Here is a 20,235-nt window from a genome sequence, read left to right as displayed (position 1 = left end):
CAATCAGTGTTCATGAGTGAGGAATGGAGGAAGTGTATATATAATCCTTCGTTTTGAATTAGGAATGAAGTAATGATGATAGATAGATAAGAGAAAAATTTGCTCAGTGAAAGTTGTGTAGACTGTTATCAGTGTATTATCAGCTATCAAGAATGTCATATATTTGACAAGAGCAGCACATAAAAGTGTTTAAAAAGAATTGGAGAACTGTGAGGATTGCTATGAATTCATATGTAGTAAAGCTATACAGGCAATTGAACCTGAATTGGAAGTTGCGAGTTGCTCATTGTTCTTCAGTTTTAGATGAATTAGAATATACAAAAACTATCCAACCAGTAGTTGAAATAAGTGGATACAGTATATTGATTCTTCTGATTATTGAATTTGGTTCATCACTTTTTATAAAAAACTTTATTCATATCATATTCGCTATCTTCCTGACTTAATAGAAAAATTCATGAACCAATAAATTCAGTTGATTACTGTTACTGGTACTTCTGTTTATTGCATGTTTTGAAGTATTGTGGTGCATGACCTTGTTCTGTTTGAATGATGTGCAATTAGTATGAATTTCCACTGCAGAACTAACCAAAATTATATACAGTTTGTTAGATGGTGAGTGCTTGGTATAGCAATTTTTATTATTTTTCCAGGACTGGTTTTCCCGGCAGCGGCTGGTCATGCTCATCCTCTTCCTAAACTTGTCGCTGGCGTTGATGTTCTTCAAGTTATTGTCGTAGCAGCCAGCGAGGCCGTGGGTTCTTCAGGCCGCTGCCCTCGCTGCCGCGTGACAGCCATACCTGCCGCAGCCCCACCCTCAGGGAGTGCCAAAGCAACAGCAGCAGCAGCAGTAACAACAGCAGCCCTGGGCGTCCCTGCGTGTCGGCCGCCGCCCGTGCCTTCCTCAGCAGACTACGCCTGCGACTTGCCTGCTCACGTGTGCTGTCAGAATCTCTATTTTGTTACGGTTCGTGCCGCGTCCTGCCGCCCATGTGTGAGCCGTCCCATTTTGTACTGCTGCCGCCGCCGCCGTCATAGCTGCTGTCCTCAGGTGGGCAGCCTGGAGCTCATGCCACGCCCACCCGGCCTGACCTGAGTTAACCTCTGCAGCCTGGGGGCTAAGGAGGGGGGAAGGCAGGAGGTGAATATGGAGAAAGAGGAAGATGAAGAGAAGAAGAAGAAGAAGAAGAAAAGAAGAGGAGCTACCCCTTGAACTCCATGGAGGATCGTGTGTGAACAAAAACTGACTGTGAATGAGCTCTTTGTCCCTTGTGGAGTGTTTTGGCTGTGCCTCACTTCCTTCATCACCTGACCACAAACTCACTGCAACCGGGGCATTTCTGTACATTATTGCATCTTTTGCTACCATTACTGTGGCCTCCGCCCACCCGACTCCCCAGGACTTGGGGCGCTGGTGGCCACCCTGGCCCCGGCGAGCACTTGCCGTAATTGCATAATAGGCACTAGATTTTCTATCCACCTATGGTACTATTTGTGAAGTTCAGTACAGATTTATACTAATGTAATTTCTAGTACTGGTTAATTTTTTAAAGTGTATTATTAATAACTGCCTCTTGTGCAGCAGAGGTCATATTGACTTCTGTTTAGAGGAAATGTTGTACAGTGGATGAGCATTTTTACTGCATCAGGTCCTCCCCTGTGAATGTCACAGGGGACACAAGGCATACAAACACAAATGTAAGAGCAGGAGAAACAGGTTTTATTGTATTTGTTATATATAAAGCCAATTAATGTATTTTGGTATATCAGTCGAGGGATATGTGAGATGCACGTTTTCTGCTTGATATTTTGCCTTTTTGATTAGCTCAAGATGTTATTTATTATTTATTGCAATTGACAGTACAGTTGTGCATAGTATTTGAAATTTTATACTATGTTTTGTCTTTTTAACATAATTTTTTAACAATGGTCTCAGTCATGCTGACACCTCCAAATGGACCTTGGGGAGTTGCTCTTGGTCCAGAGTGAGGCCCACTGCAGGCCTGACCAAATAATGTTGTAATAAACACCAAATTCTTTGTGGATCACCACATGCTAGAAAGCTAAATGCCTAGTCACAGCATTGATTTAGTTTTCCATAGGAAACTCTTAGTAATTCCTTTTGTTAATTTGTAGTTTAGTTAAAAGTGTTGGGAAGGACGGTAGTGTTGAGACCTGAGCTCTGCTGCCCAGTGGAGGTTGCATGCCTTGATCGTTCAGGTTGTGTGCCAGTTTGACTTGCGATGAGTCTCTACCAAGCACTTGTTAGTGCAGTGGTTCAACTAAATCTTTTAAACTTGCATTTTTTTTATACTTTAATAGAACATTACATTAGCTGTGTGACCAGTATTGCCATCACACAGCCCTGCCTGACCTTAAATTGGCCAGGTCTCAGGTCCCAGGGGTTACAGCCTTCACCCAGGGGTCTGAAGGCCTCTGTGTCATTACCTTTTCCTCATATTACTAAGGGGCCATCATTTTCTCAGCAAAGCTCCTTAATAGAATACCAACGAAATCTATTTTCCTTGTTATGATAAACTTTAACCCATCTGCATCACGCTGGTGAAGGCCATTACTATAAGTAGTGATGATCATATTAAATGATCCTCCAGTTTGTACTAACGACCATTCTTCTTGCTAGTGAAAGCCCTTCACAAAAGAACTGAGTGCCTTTTGCATGATGGTGGGGACTTTCCTGGTTTTGATGAAGGTTCTATTCAAATTTCTGAAACTTCTTGATGTAAATCTCACACTGTGAACCAGCCTCCATAGTACCAATTATGGGGGTCCAGTGTCCTTCTGGGCATAAAGCTATAAGTTGGTAAGGAATTGTTTTCATGTGGGTGTAAATGAAATGCGGAGGGATTTTCACATGAGAAAAGACTTACTTGAATCTACATTTCTCCATGTGTTTTGGTGCAGATTTTTTTTTTCATGGACCCATCCTCATGATACAACTGCTGTTCATATAATATGGGCAAGGCTCACCCTCTCACCCCAGAAATTTAATGTTGTATATGTACAGACCATATATGTGTTGGTATGGGTTGTGTTTGGGTCAGTGATTTATGTGCATATTGAACAGTGCATGGTGGCCACTGTGGTTCCTGGGGAGATGTGACACTGAGGCGCTGGTATCAGCAATCTTGAGGTGTCTTGGTCTCTGACAGCCTCCAGCCTTCGACTGCTAGCCATGGGCACCAATGTAACTGGAACGTTGACAGCTTGAACACTGTTACGCCGTCCTTGCAACATTATAGATCACCTACACTGTGCGTGCATTTTTAGCATTTTCCATAGTTCTATTCATTACTCATCAATGTCACCTCTTGTTAGATTCTGCATTGCAGTGCTCAGACATACTGTTCTTAATAGGAAGAACCCATGGAATGCTAAATTCTACACTACACTTCCAGACAACACCTTAAATAGACAAAGCAAACTGTATATCGTTTGATAATTTGTTGTTAGTACTGAAGTTATACCTCGAAGATCTGCTGTTAAATTGTACTCACTGTTTCTAGCATCTGGACTTGGTTTTGCCTCTTTTATCCAGAGACAGTTGATACAGATAGGAAGCTAAAATTTTTATTCAACCCCAGAGGGATACATTTTCTAATTAAAGCAATTATATAGTCTCTTCTGACCTGTGTATTTAGCAATACTGAAATGTTTATCTCTGAAGAACAGTCCAAGAATGTTAATTGATTAGTTAAGTCATACCTGCTTTACTGAAACTTGATCTTGTCATTAACAAATTATTGGCATTTTCTTCTTGCTCGCTAGTGCTGTTACAAGAAAGCACACTAATTTACCTTCTTTTCCTTACCCTCGAGTTGTACTGGACATCAGGCTCATGGGAAGTCGGCAGCAGCTGTTGTCATAATGTTCCTCAGTATTGTTATTAAACTTTGTATCGCGATCCTTCCTCTTTCACTCAGTGTTATCAACTTACCTACCATTGTTTGTTTTAGCATCTCAGTCTTTAATCTTATTTCTTCCTTCACTTGTATTTTTCTTCTATATTTCCATTTTCACATATCCACTGCCTTCATTTTTTCCATTTACATTTTACCTTTGTATGATAGTCATTTAGGAGTCATGCATATATATATATATATATATATATATATATATATATATATATATATATATATATATATATATACACACACACATATACATCGTCACAGCTGCAAATACGCAAACATATTTGAGCACCTACAAGTAAACATACACATGTAAACACATGGTACATACTTACAAGGTTAAGAGACAGGGCATTACGAGTATAAAACACTCCTTTTAACACAAAATAGTAATCACACACACACAAACATGTAAATCTCTCTTCCCATGATACACAGCTAGTAATCATACATAGAAATATAAATTAAGAAACCAAGACTGATGTTGGCAGAATTGGTACTTTGATTTGGGGAAAATGGATTCCTTAATTAATGACTTCTTTCATTTGGAACTTTAAAAATGCATGTACTGAACGTCACTTCAGAATATTGATATATCTTGTCGCAGTTGTTTTGATTATGTTTTAAAGAGATCTTTGTTGTAACAAAATGTTTCTAAATTAATGTTACTTATATCACACAGTCCCAATAACTCTATCAAAAACTGCAGTGTATTAAAATGAAAACATACTTTTACCAATGTCCACACTGCACACATATTATTTTTCGAAAGTGTGTCGATATTCCCTTAAATGATATACTAGAAACTTTGATTTGAATATGGTTTGCCTTCCAAAAATTAAGTGCATAGGGTGTATTACTGTAACTGGTTTTGACTATGGACAAATATCTTAATGATGTGTGGAATGGATGTTGGTAAGGGTACAAGGTGGGAAGCTTTTTCTGTGGCCAGCCCCCCTCCCCGATCCTTCTGTTCCTCCCATCATTCCTATGTGTCTGATCTCAAGGTAAATTCCTCAAGGACTCATCTTTATGAGATGTCTCAGCACTCATTGATTTTTTATTCAGTGTAAACTATGTATGAGGTCATTTCTGAAACTTAGTATTCATCAATTTGATTATCATTCGCTTTATTATGCAGTTATTCCATGTTATATTCTTTCTTTCATTCTTGAAATTTTGTTGTGTTCAATATCTCAGCAAAAAACTTGTTCACAACCACCAGACAGTTATAGTTCACCGATATAACCTTTACTCATATCATTTGATATAACTGTATCGCAAATCCTTTCACTCTTATACAGTAAAGTTAGCCATTGCACAAGTTTATTGCATCGAATCACTACACCCATCTCCTACACTCATCAACATTTAGCCACAAAACTTGTTGGCCAAAACCATTAACTTGAACTAGCTACACTTATATATGTAACTGTGTGACCAAATATTGAAAACTGCCACAAAAATCATGACATAGTATCCAAATCTAATGAGTCCTTCGGCATTCAAATATTATGTCACAGATTGGTGATCACTATACATTTCCTGAGCTTCACACTACATTTGAAGAGTCACAAACCATACACAGCATAGAATATTTTTCATCAGTAAAACCTCTAAAAGATTCAAAACGGATACAAAGTTCATCATTAGGCTAACTCATCACCGTTATCATCCTTGAACATCCATGTATCATTTCCTCACTCCTCAAGTCTTTCAGCATCTCCCCATTATGGACCCTTTTCTGTATGTTTAGGGTTGGCTGCTCAGTAGAGTTTCGGTGATGAATCCATTTATTTTCCCAAGTGGAGATCTAAAGGGAACCCATAGGATCTGATTGTCCCTATGCACTTCTGCAATGGATTGGACAGTGGAGGCTGTGTGTGTGAACTTGTTAATACAAAGTTGTTCCTTAAAATAAAACCAAAACACCAGGATATTTTCATTTTCCTTGTAAAGATTCAACTTAGATGAATTAATGGTGGCAACTGTGATGTTAGTGATGCAATTTTGAAAAAATCATCAGTTGTATACACTTCTTTGCACATTCAGAAAGGAGGCACATGCACAATCTTCAAATACCTTCTATATCACTCCTTTTGATCTGGAAGACTAATTACCAACTCCAGATACTGAGGCAATCATTATATCTGTGTCTTCAGTCATACTACCATGCATCTCTTTACCAGCCATACAGTTTACATAACTATGCTGTCTTTAAAGGCTTTTGTACACATCTTTCTAATTATTTTCTTACTACCATGTATCCTCACACCTTTCTTCACAATATGTTTTATTCCTCACCACCTTCACTGTTTACTTTACCTTCTCTAATCTCAATTGCTTTTTAAATAATCCATCTTTTCTGTCCCCGATTTCCATGAATCCTTGGCTCTGAAAAACTAAAGTTCCTTGACTATACATCAATTACAACAAACACTGTAACATACAAGGTTCTATTATTATACTCCACTTTACTTTTCCCATTCACCAGACCCTTCATGTAACCTCCTGGGTTCTGAGGCACCCCCATGGATATAATGAAAGTAAAAATAAGTGCAAAGTTATTGTTTCTGGGAAAAACTAGTCAATTCTTGTCTCTTATGAGTCCTCTTAACTACTGTCTTGCTATCATTTGACTAATCATCTTTCAAATATCTAAACTCTCATCACTTCAGGATTCTGTCTACAAGTGAATGCACCTTAGGTAAGGTTGTAATATACTCAATGAACAGAAAGTACAGTTTCATTAATATCATCCCACTCCATAAAAGTCTATTATTTCCTTTCTGCTACATGAAAGGCAGCCTGGAAGCTACACTGTGCACTGTAAAATAATTCTCCATTTAAATTGGCATTGCATTGTGATTTTTTTTTCCAGAAACAATAATCATGCACATATATATCCAATATACCTATAGAGATGCCACACCACTCAAAAACCCATCAATATCCATCAAGCCACATCAAGAAATGTAATGATTGTGTCCCTTTGGAGGGTAAAAATATGAAAACCTACATATCCTTTTCCATCCCAAATCACATACACGACAAAGTAAACTGATGAGTACTAAACAATTTCCCTTCCAACCCAGTCTTAAACACCACTCCACAAGACATGCACTCAATTGAGACAACTTTCCTGTATATGTACGAGTTCATCTTTCCCATCTACATGAGGATACCTCCCATCTCTCACTTGTGCCCCACCAATTTAACATATGTGACTTCTCATCTCTAAGACGCAACTTCATCACTGAACACTTACGTTCAGTGATGAAGTCGCACCTTAGAGATGAAAAGTCATATATGTTAAATTGGTGGGGCATGGGTGAGAGATGGGAGGCATCATGTAGATAGGAAAGATGAACTCGTACATATCCAGGAGTTTGGTTTCAATTGAGTGCATGTCTTGTGGAGTGGTGTTTAAGACTGGGTTGGAAGGGAAATTGTTTAGTACTCATCAGGTTACTTTGTCGTGTATGTGATTTGGGATGGAAAAGGATCTGTAGGTATAGGTTGCTCAAGTGAACAGCAGGGATGATTTCTTCATTTCTACTTGGATGATGATGATTGGTTGTGGGGTGCTCTCAGTGCAAATACAGTTTTATTCTATAAAGTTTGTTGGCCAGGCTTTAAAGCTATCATTAAGGTTGTTCACGTCAAACTGCATCTATCAAAAATTTTTTAACACCTTCTTCAGGTGTTAAGGATAATTCTAAGACCACATAGTCTCACAATGAATAAGTCACTTATGTCAGAACTAAATCCAAACAGGGTTGAGGGCCAGATAGACTGAGTTCTTGTCTTGAAAGTGACAGGTCCTGTGACAGGAAAACTATTTTATGAAATTAGTGTGGCTCAGACCAGAAAAATGGTCACTAAATGGCACTGTTTATGAGTGGAGATAGAAGCTCCATTAACAATTACTGACCAACATGCCATATCTAGCATAGTTTATTCCTGGTACATCATATGTATTACACTTATGATACTTGAAGACAGCCAAAATAACATGCGACAGCAAGTTGGTAAATGTGGTTAATTTCATCTTTATGAAAGCATTTCATTAGATTCCATACAAGAGACTTCTCTGTAATTGGCTGTTTATGCATTCAGTGGAAAATTATATGACTGGATCAAGGATCTTCTTCGTAGGAGATGGCAGGGGGTTGTGTGTGGTGACAGCTTTTCTGATTGGAAGCCTGTCACCAGTGGTATTCTGAGTAGCATGCTGGGTCCTTTGCCACTTCTTATATTTATCAACAACATTCTTTGTTCCATCACCAGTCCACTGGAAATATTTTCTTACAACACAAGGCTCTAACACTCAGTCATGTTCAGTAATTAATGTCAAGTTCTGCTGACTGATATTAATGTAATGGTCAAATTTCTGGCAGCTTGAATCAATGGGATATGGAAGCCCTCATATCTCATATTTTCTAAAGTCGGATGAATGTGCAGTGACGGAATTACAAGTGGGGATGTGGCAAAGGATCTAGGTGCTCTGGTGGATAATGAGTTGAAGTTTCATAAGCAATTTGCAGCACAAGCAAAGAAAGCCAACAGCATTTAAGGTGTGATATGGGTTTCTCTACCTTGATGGCAGGTTATATAGTGCCATCAAAATTCTGTTCAGTCACCCTGGTATAGACAATTTTGAACAAGTTCGGAAGCATAAAAAACCAACATTGGTGGAAGGTCTGATATATCTAAATTAAAAGGAATGGCTTGAAGTTCTAAACTTACACTTGCTGTACTGAAGAAAAATGTGTGGGGACATAAAAGAATTGCTCAAGGTTATGCACGAGATGGTACAAATTAATGGAGAAACTGATAGAATCACTCATATCTGACAAATTGGCTTGATTTCTCTAATGATATAATCAGCATGTATGATGAAAATACAGCAGATGATATTACCTATCTAGGTATTTAAAAAGTATTCACTAAGGTTCAACATTAAAAAATGACTAGCAAAAGTCAAGTCATGAGGTATTGATGACATTGTTCTTCAGTAAAGCCTCAGGATAGTTAAACATAACAAGGAATCAGGCTTGAAATTGGTTCTCTTTCTTGCACATATTAATGATATTGATATTAGGCTGCATTGCAAGATATCAAAATTCACAGATGATACTAAGCTGGGAAATATATCTACAAATGAACTTCATCTGCAGCTTTAAAACTTACACAGACAAACTGATGGACTGAGCACATTTGTGGTAAATGAATGATTTTCTCCCAGTACACTGCAAAGCATACAGGGAGGGCTTAGGAACTTTCTTCTTGATGCTCCGAACTCTACCTATAATTCTACCACTGTACAAGAGCCACAGTTGGTGGCACCTGACAGTCTTCATAGAAAGAAGACTGGTCTCATGCACTGATCACCCATGAATCAATCTTGTGTGTGTCTGATTCTAACTCTTGCTATCACCTTTAACATTTTTAAAAACTGCTGGAAAATTTTCTTGCTATCCAATTTCCAAAGAGTTCTAATTTCTCACATTTTGTTGTTGATCTGTCTTCATTCTTGCCCTTGTATGTTGTGCAGACAATCTCTTATTTGGGGCATTATGTACTGTATTGGAGATGAATGTGCATTAAAGCAGGTAGTTGAACAACTCTCTCCTCTCAAGAGTGTTAACATGTGCAGGAATCCAGCACACAATTATTGTCTTGTCTTGAGCATACATCAATAGAAACCAATCTTAGGTGTCCATCACCACAAGGTGTGATGTGTTTAGTATGTCAATGGCTTGCAGCATACTGCAAGAATCAACGTATATCACTTAACAGTTTTCTGATCACCAACCCAATTCACTGCTGCTGTCCTGTATACGATTTTCTATTATTACTTGCTGCAGCTGTTTCACATACTGCCAAAAACTTTAGAAAATTCCATGCACAACAAGGATCATATCTGTGGACAAGAATATAATAAATGACATATTAGCATTACTATATGCATGTCTAGTATATTTCCCTTTGGCTGACTCAATATTATTGAAATGGTGGAGGAGAAACAGGAATTTTGCACTGGCATGGTGACAGCTTAGAACCCCACCTTCTACACAGATTTAATGGATAGTTTTGACATGAAATTCCTTGCAGGATAGTGATGTGCAGGATAACACAAGACATGTGAAAAAAAGGGATTCAGCACCTATGCTTTTGTGCAAACTATACACAGAAATTACATGTAGTGAAGGTATGTATAATACGTAATATGTGAAATTAAGTATAGAAGGTCATAAAATAGTAATCACAAAAAAGGCCCTATGCAGTACAAAGTGAATATGTGAACACAGACAAAAGATATATTGTAATGCTGTATATAGTAAACTTTAGTGGAGAGTTTTATATGAGACAGCATAAACAGGGATAAACTGAATGCCTGGCAGCCCCTACTAACTTAAAAGTTACAGTATGATTATTCTTCACACCCTCAAGTATTACAATATTATGTTTTGTAATGATATTGTTGACTGGTAATCATCTCTTTCAAAAAATATCATGAAATTACCTCAGGCTTTAAGCCTGCCATAGTGAATAGCGTACACCAGGGCAGTAAAGGTGGCAGCTGTAGAATTCAGCTAAGAGTTATACACTTGTGACAACTATGTTTCTGTCACTATTATGGTCTTGTTTGTAAGAAAGATGTAATGAATAATGGCATAGCCTCCAAAAATCAGTTACATTAGTTAGACATTTATCAGCAATGAGTTCTTTTCAATATTGTTCAATGAATGAGGAATATAAAATATAAAATTGTGTGTACAGTAACAACATGTTTTATTTCTTCCAATGTGCAGGGATCTTACACCTAAGATGTGATAAGATGTGTACACCGACTGCGTACCAAAGCTTTGCAATGCCAGTTCTTTTCATCTTTCTGGAGGCAGAATTAGAAAGTTTACAAAATGTGACAGGATCAACAGAAGAGATTTGGAAATATATAACAATAAAAAAAAATGCATGAAACACACACCATTCCTACAAACTATGGACTTGATACTGAAAATAATCATGCCCATATCAATCTTTACAACATTGCACTAATTTCAACTAGGAAATTTTCACTGTAGAAAGAGCTAGGCTGTAATACTTAATACCTTTATTACTCTTAAGTTCAGTATATGAAAATGTTACCTAAAACGTTTGGTAATATGAGGAACCAAGTCCTTAACGTTATTCCAGTACGAACTATACAAATGAAAATTTACATCCAACCTTCCAAATGTTTTTCAGTTACAATATGGATCTGTCTCAAGTTGAAACACACGTGAATATTTTTTGTGATGCCATTTTACTGGACTGAGAGTGAAAAATGCTGTTTACTTCTGCAGTAATCAACACCAGCAGAGAATGGAAGAGTGGAAAGACCCTCATTGACAGTTGGTTTGACCTAAAATGAAAATTACAAAGACTAAGGCAAATTAAGGGCATTTTGAAATGTGGCTATTACATTTTTAAGATCATATGAAACCAAATGGGTCACATATCCCATTAAGCCCATACAACTTTGTAGATCAGTGAATCTGTACGACTGAAATAACCAACTCCCAGCAATGCACTTATAATGAAGATGTGGGCTATCAAATAGGTACAATACTCACATGAATAGCAATACATATCATGTGACCAGTATCACTGTCACGGAATCAGCAGCCACTGTTCTCTGGCCTTCTAAATAGGCAAGAATTCCAAGACTTAACCAATCATAATGCCTGCAATTTTTTTTTATATACACCATACATGAAAATGCTGCTAAATTGTAAGTGAAATGTGAGACTAAAAATCAAAAAAGAGTATTTGGTCTGTTTTTGTTAGTGGGCTAGTGTGACTGTTTATGTGAATAACATCTACATATGTGAATGAAAGTATATTTGCATGTTTGTAAATGTACATGCTACTGTAAGAGACCAAGGTTGATCTAAATACATTTTACATTAACCCTCTCACTGCAATGTTTGCCTTAAATTGAATGAATTTTTATTACTCTTAACTGCAAAACAAAAATAGACTATTTCTCATCACTCAGATTATTTCTTCCTTCACTGCAACATTTGACATCCTTACACTGGTCTTTACATGCATACTAATACCATCTACGGCAGGTTTGAGAAACACTAAGTTATAATGACATTAGGTGGCCTACACACACCACTTTTACGACAATGATTTATACGAGGAAAATTATGTACACCATGACATACACAAATTGTTTATGCTGTATTGTACTGCATCATACAGTACAAGGGAAATATGAACATATAAGGTAGAAGAGAAACATGAGATAGACAAATATCAGCCGAGTTAAATTCCAACCACACCACCTGCACAGCCATGAATCATACTTATTGTAATTTTGGTATGTACAATATGACATGACATGCAATGTAAATATTTATACTATATTGCACTATGTATGCTAAATGTTGTAAACATACAAATGGGGAAACGAGGGAAATATATGTCAGCCAAATGAGCAAAATACCACCCCCATCAGGTACACAACAATTCATATCTAACAAAAATCTTGGTCAGTTATGTATACAACTTGATATGGTTTTAATCTATTTTATTTATTTATATATTATATTTTGTCGCTGTATACCATACTGCAGATTAAAAAATTGCAATAACAAGACTGGGAATTATGAAGTTGTCAAGAACTATAGCATTGTGGTATCTGATGGGAATATGATCAGGGGGTTAGAATTTAAGACTAAGCTGGGAGGTTGGTTGTTTAATGCATGCCAGATTATATCAGTGTGTTTGTTTCACCAGTTTTCTATTGGTTGGAAGTGGGGGTCATAAGTGTTCTACTGGATGGAAGTGAGGGGATCTCAAAGGAGGTTACTAAAGAGAAAGGCTTCTTATTTTTACTTGGGGATTGGTGGTTACTTATAGAGTGGTTAGGGTGGGAGCAGTTTGGAGCTGTTGCATAGAAAAGAGTGCCAAGCACGTTGATGTGGGACTATGTTCGGGGGACCTTTGATTCATTGTGAATGTGTTGAGCATTTGTAGTTGATAGGCAGCCAGTGATTATTCTTAGTGCACTATTTTGTGTGATTTGCAGCTTTGTTATATTTGGCTTTGAGAGGGTGGAAGACCAAGCAGGGGCAGCATTCTTTAAAGTGAAGTGGATGAACTGTTTGTATAGGATGCTCAGGGATTCTTTTTCTTGTTCAATTTCACGCTTTTGGAATACATTTGGCTTCAAAATAATTTTCCTGTTGGAAATAAATCTTGTTAATGACACTTCTACAAAATTAAAGCTAAATGTGTAAACTTTATGGCTATTTCAAGTTGGAAAAGGTAACAAAAAAGATCAAATTAGGATATTCATCTTTACAGGGAGATCAGCAGCTTTTGGGGAACATCCCTGAAATCTAATGATGCAGTGAAAGGGTTAATTTTTGTTTGTATTTTCAAGTGAACATATCTGTGTATTCATAGTGTACTCTTTTCAACACTCATTGATACTGTGTTATTATGAAAATATATCTGTAGTACAATTAGTAGTACCAAAAGTAACTGCCACCTTATTTCATTCATATTTTCTCAGTCATAGAAGATGCTGAACTTTTTAGGTTTTGAAATAACCTTATTTTAGGAACCAAACAATTACTTGATAAATGGCATTTCTGTAACTAATTTGGACAAACAATCAAGCTGTACCTACTACAAACTTTTATCAGATGGCAAGCAAGTTTACCTGGTTCATTATGATATACATCAACAATCAAATTTCATCAAATTTGATTTAAATGAAATTGACAGTTTACAATTACAAATAAAATTCAATATCCAGACTTTGAAAAAATATCAGTTTTAAACCCCACAATAGAATTCTTAAGCTGAAAATGTATTCCTCATGAAGACCAGTGCAGAAATTCTTTAAAAACTCTAAACTCTTCAGTATTGCTTAAATATCCTTGAATTATCCATAGACTGTAGAACTTTTATGACACTTCACTCTGCTTGATACATGCGCAGTTTGAACCAGTGAGGTTGTTTTAAAAAAGGAAAACATTCTAATTTCCAGCGAGACTCACAATTACATTTTACTCTGCAGCACCTATACTGTTATTCTTTCACTAAACATTTCAAAACTTTATTAAAGCCCAGTAGGCTTGATAGCATACTAACCTTTAAATGACAGCCAGTTAAGGTTTACACATCCTGAGAAATCATCCTACTTACAGCCTACTGAATTTAAGGACGGAAAATTTAGAACAGATCAATGCACAACTTGATACAATGAGACTCTAAACCGTTGCATATATCTGGAACAGAGATAACATATTTCATACAAATTTTGTACTGAGGACCACATGCCATGATTTTTATATCCTTTCAAGCTAAGGAAATTTACACATACAATCAGTCCCTGACATCGCAAGCCACTTTCTACTTACTGAAACATTCATACACTCTAGTCCATAAACTAGAACTGGAACAAATATCACTTGGATATATGCAGCAATTTATGTGGAGTGCTGATTATGAAGTGAAAGCCTCATATAGCTTGTTGGATATGTAAAGTATGTAATGACTGAAGTATAGGAAGCATTTTGGAATGTATGTAGAGCAAATATAATCCACGTAAACTAAAAAATTTATATCGTAAGTACAGCAAAAGCAAAAGAATAGAAAGCTGCACTTCTATTTTGTAAATTTTACTGAAAGAACTTGCAAAATCAAAGTTTTTATCTGGTTCGACATCCAAATGAATTACTGAGAAAGTTATCCAAGATCCCACATCTGAAGAAGTACCACCACAAAAGTTTCATATGCTACCCTGAAGACTATTCCTGCCATATCCTTGTTTCTTCTTCAATGTCTCTACAACCAAGTATATTTCTATAACTGGTAACAACAGCATGAATGTTATAAGTTTAAGCAATGGAGATGATCACAATATTAATCAAGGAGACCATCAACTGATTAAAAAAAGATAAATAAATTTCCATTCATTCTAACCAACACACTGTATGATAAATAGAAATTATCAGCCCTAACCTATAAAATAATGAGCAGGGAAAGGGGTTTTCTTCATATGAAAATTACAACTATAGACAATAAACAGGTTAGGACGTTAGTGAAGGTAAGGATATACCCACGATGAGACAAACCATTCTGAATCTCTGTTATAATATTACCCTTTCAACTCTAATGTTATATCTAAATTATAACCATCTTAGGTGTCTTTAGATGACATGAAAAATGTAAATATTGAAGGGTTTTGTCTGTTTACTGATTTCAAGATACCTTGCATCAATTATAAAAAGGAAAGTGATTGCTCAAACTAACCTAGAAATAACTAGGTTCAAACATCTATGTTGTGCTATAGATTTCAGGGCACCCAAAAAGCTTAACCCACCCAGATTTTTCGACAATTTCTTTATCCATAATGATGTTCACACCTACTTTTTGTTTTTTCTTTTACTCTATTTACTTACAAAACCTATGTGAGTGATTGATATAATTTCCCTTTACATTTCTAACATTTAGGTATAGACAAATACAAAATTTTATTCTATACCAATTGTCTTGGTTTTGATACTTCAGTAAACTTGCCAATCTTTATACTGTAAAATCTTTTCCCATTTAATGACAAAATATTAAGCCATTTTTTCTGACAGGATGCCATGTATATGTTGCCACTGTAATTAAAAAGATTATGAACTGTCTATCTCATCACACAAATTCATGAAATACAAACTGAAATTCATTATTAGCCATTGCTTCACCACAGTCTACAATATAGGACTTAACTGCTAGACATTAAGTAGTTAAATAATGATAAAAAGGTATATATACAGAATAAAAGACAAGGAATACCTGCTTTTTTCAAGCAGTTGATTCACAATAAAGTTTTCAAAGCACCATAAATTCAAAAACATGTCTTTACCAGTAAATTATTTACAATATCTTACATTACTTTTTAATTGTGTTAAGTTTTCCTTGGATACATAACATAAAAGCTTAAAGTACTTTTGCGATATGATAAAGTTGATATTCACATATTTTATTTACTTGACAACCTCAATATTGCACCTGAACATTCACTTAGATTGCAGCTCAGTGTTCATAGACTGATAAACTTTTCATTTCTTATAAGTTACATGCCTATGAACATTCAGCAAATTACATTGCACTTATCAGCCTGTAGTCACCAATAATTGTATTGTAAATCGTACAGAACATAGAACACATTTATATTACAAGAGCGTCAACAGAAACTTTTCAGTCTCCTCTGCATAAGATTGAACATATTGTAGAAAGCCTGTGCAAAATATTTCCTATCACTTGCATGATTGCTTTTATATAATTCCATTAGTAAATTCATAATTTACTTCATTTCTTTAAAAACTTATTCGTAATACTTGGGGTTTGTTCTTTTTGTGGAGCAAATACTGCTCGAAAAAATGAGATACTTAATACAATATTCCTTAAAATAGTACAATATATTACTCTAAATGGAATGACTGAAGAATTCCTCAGGCCCTACCTAGTCAAGACTGATTCAGATAAATGGATATGTTTAAACTCATTCCCATGAGCTTGTTTCACCTCCAAATGAATCACTGGTACCAGTCTATTCTTACAGTCCAGCTAGACGAGAAGAAACAACAGCGATATGTATCCAGGGGAGCCCATGGAAGACAGACGAACAGAGCCGTAGAAACATACTCCTTTGGATCACACTTTGGAGATGTGATCATATACTAAACAGGTTACCGTAATGGGAGGTAATGTTGATGCACTAGTAGCTTATATACATACAGGTAATTAAATACTGTTTGGAATAATAGTGTCACAAGTCACATTTTCATCACTGGAGACTGCACAGTATGTATAAAACATATTTCCTAGTATCTCAAGTCAAAGAATCCATTTCCAGTACAAGATTATCGCATAAAAACTTTGATTCCACAAGTCTGACCACACTTACACCTCACCTCCGATGTTCATATTGACATCAGGCTGTTGGGAGAGGCAAAGCCTGGACTCTATAAAGAATTCTGTAAACTACTGTTGCTATGATGAAGGTGCATACCAGGAGCCACCAGCACGTAAGCTATCATATGATGATGTGGACTTTGTAGTATTTGCATGATATAAGTGAAAACTAGAAGGTGTATATAGTCCAGCTTGGTCAGCAATAGGTGTAGAGTATGCTGAAGAGTCCAATGGCACTCCTGAAGTCCCATAAGAGTATACTTGTGGTTTAAGAGGCACAGGCTGGGCAGGCATACCACCCCCCTCACCCAAGTAAGCTCCTGATGTCCCTCGTAAGTCACCACAGTCTCCTGCCATTTTTTCACGAGGGGAGACACTAGATGGTGGTGTCATGGCAGAATGATAATCAGGATACCCAGAACCCGTAAGACCACCTCCAGGATAAGGGAAATCATGTCCCTTACCAAACATAGTGTCCTGATAACCTTCAGACCCTGGCGGGGTTGGTAGGGCTGATCCCATTTCTGAGTAGTAGGACCGTTGAACAGATGAGCGTATTACACTCTCACGGTTAGCATACAGTTGTCTTAAAAGAGTAGATGCTGGCAGTGATGCGCTTTGTTGTCCACTTGTACCCCCTACCCACTGGATAGTGGAGCGCTGTCCTGCACTACTGAGGGAAGTTGATGTACCACCTCCCTTTAATAAAGCATCTGTAGGGTCATCTGGTAAGTGTCGGGTCATTGCTACTTCTAGATCCCTTACAGCACCTTCATCACTGCGGGATGTTGGTACAACTGTGGCTCCAGGAGATGCTTCTAATGGAGTAGTGGTCATCATTGGTGTGGCTCTGGCATGGGGTGTGCCTGGAGTTGAAACTGGTGGCTCAGAAACACGACCAGGGGATGGTGCTCCTTCACAACCACCTCTTGAGTCCTCTGTGACATCAGCATTCCCCATCGGAGTCAATAGGCCGCCAGGGGCCTGGAACACAAACCTTGTAAGATAATATGCTTTTGGAAAATTCCCATTAAATATGTGTATTATACAAGCAGAATTTTCAGAATTCATTAAAGTCAAGAAATAACAAAAAAAAAAAAAGAAAATGAATTCCTAAAGGGTCTAAAGCTTGTTAGTATCGTTAGTATATTAGTAATCAAGCAAGGATTAGCAAGGGTTAGTCATACATATCTTTCTAACTACTTAGCATATTAGAACAAAGATGCAACCAATTACCCTTGTAAATTTTATCTGGAGGTATTTTTTAGACCTGTGAGATAAATATGCTATTGAAAGGTCATAGTGTATGAATCGTGCTATAAAATGAATACCAAAAGTTATCACTTATTACATGAATACATGATGAATTCAATCTCAATATGCAGTACTGCACCACTGTTAAATGGATGCTTACAAAAATACTTTCAATGATGCAAAGTTACTGCAGTATTGCAGTTATTTCCAGATTTTGATATTCTGATGAGTTTACTAAAGTAACATGCCGTGTAAAATGGCATTTTGTTGGCTGAATGGCTTACTTAACAATTCATATATATATATATATATATATATATATATATATATATATAGTAGTCAAAGAGTAATATATCATTAAAATTTAATTTTCTAAATGAATAACTGGTTCTTAAGAAGCAGAGCTGTTGATTTACCCAATAATTATTACTGACATATTGTTGCTTACCCATTACATCACAAAAGCTCCCCAATGAATAACTGCTTTTCCCTAATGAATAAATGCTTTTCCACACAATTTTTGTTTCTGTATTGTTGCTGGGCATAATATTTGAATGTCTACCTCAGACAATGAACAAGGGATTAATTGGATATATTTATCCCATACATGCAGTGTATCCCATCACCCACCCTGTTAATACAGTGTTAATCACGATGTTATTACCTCAGTTTTAATCTGAGCCCCGTCTAAGGGAACACTGGGAGTACCTCGGAGTGGCGTGGTGATAGGCTCTGACTGGCCTGAGGGGGAGCGTGTTCCCCCTGATCCCCCTCCTGTGGTGTTGATGGAGGACCTAGGGGACCCACTTGTATCCTCACCAACCACCCTGGAGCCACCTTCTGAGGAACCAATGCCATAGGTCACAGGAGAATGATCACTACGAGTAACATCTTTATGAATTTATATTAATTTAGTCTTCAAAATTCTAATCAAACAAATTTCATTTTGGTGATCAAATTTCTTCTTTTTGGTAGAAACCCATAAATTCTTTATCACCAAATAAATTCATGATAATACTCCATTTTTACAATTAACAAATGTATTTAGAGCAAATTATAAATCAGAAATAAGATTTATAGATATTAGTTCACGTAATAATTTTTGATGCCTAACTGTATTTCTCGCCTTAGCAAGGGAGCATCAAGAAAAATGGATAATGGTTTAATATGCACACATCCACTCTCTAGATGTCATTTATAAAGCATTGAAACCAGAGCCTACCATCCACAGCCAAGCCCCACAGACTATCCCAAGTTCTACCTTGACCGTTTCATATGCTCTGATTCAACCCATCGAAAGTATGTTCCCTCTCATCCTCCTAAATGTTCAAGCTATGGTACCCGAAAGCCTCCTCTAATTAATTTTTTCACCTTACTTCCTTCACTTCTGACACATCGATCATCATATTCTGTCCTTCAGTCATCCTCTCCATGTTTTAGCACATCTTGCTTAGATCTCTCAATCAAACTGAGTTTACTATCATACCTCTCTCTTGCACTTTTACTCCTTACATATTCAATCCACTCATAACGTACATCCTCTGACATTTCCAAACCATCCATCCTCTTTTCTTTACAATTCAGACCCTAAGACTTACATCCTTACAATACTGTCAGGTGTATAATATCTCCAAAAACAAACCATCTTTGCCATACTAGAAGATAAACTCTTCTTTCTCACAATTCCTAATGCACTTAGAAGCTTAGCCCCCTGTTCTACTTCATTACTCACTTTTGCCTCCAATGTTCCATTTCCTGTCATTTCCACTGACTGGCATCTAAACTCCATTTCCACTGAATCCTTCCCAATCACACCCAACTTGAATAATCCTGCCTCATACTCTTGATGTACCTCTTTATCTTGCTTTTGTTCGCATGAACACTCAACTTCCACCTTGTAAACACTCTCCTAAACTCCAACACCAGCTCTAGTCTCTCTCTCAAATCTGCCACCAGAACCATGTCATCTGCAAACAGAAAATGGTTCACCTTCCATACCCTTCCACCCAACCTTCAGTATGCTGTAGACCTGCCCTTCACTCTAAGACCCTTGTGTTAACCTCTCTCACCATTC

General features: G+C 36.9%; 2 protein-coding genes across 16 annotated transcripts in view; one reads left to right on the top strand and one right to left on the bottom strand.

Moving 5' to 3' along the window:
• Positions 1-5,863, top strand: part of jp (junctophilin) — a 182,480-nt gene extending 176,617 nt beyond the window's left edge. For both annotated transcript variants that reach the window (XM_071674556.1, XM_071674555.1), the window contains exon 11: positions 654-5,863. In XM_071674556.1, coding sequence (XP_071530657.1) covers positions 654-740 — 87 coding nt within the window. In that variant the 3' untranslated portion in view covers positions 741-5,863. The remainder of the gene's footprint in view (positions 1-653) is intronic.
• Positions 5,864-10,703: 4,840 nt separating this feature from the next.
• Positions 10,704-20,235, bottom strand: part of trh (PAS domain-containing protein trachealess) — a 1,040,091-nt gene continuing 1,030,559 nt past the window's right edge. For all 14 annotated transcript variants that reach the window (XM_071674540.1, XM_071674542.1, XM_071674545.1 and 11 more), the window contains 2 exons: positions 18,826-19,001; positions 10,704-17,891 (listed from right to left, as the gene is read on the bottom strand). In XM_071674540.1, the coding sequence (XP_071530641.1) occupies positions 16,986-17,891; positions 18,826-19,001 (1,082 nt within the window). In that variant the 3' untranslated portion in view covers positions 10,704-16,985. The remainder of the gene's footprint in view (positions 17,892-18,825; positions 19,002-20,235) is intronic.

Source organism: Panulirus ornatus, chromosome 20 (assembly GCF_036320965.1).
Source record: "Panulirus ornatus isolate Po-2019 chromosome 20, ASM3632096v1, whole genome shotgun sequence".
In the NCBI taxonomy this organism is placed as follows: domain Eukaryota; kingdom Metazoa; phylum Arthropoda; class Malacostraca; order Decapoda; family Palinuridae; genus Panulirus; species Panulirus ornatus.
Note: the sequence above shows the minus strand (reverse complement) of the source record. Positions and strands in the feature narration are given on the sequence as shown.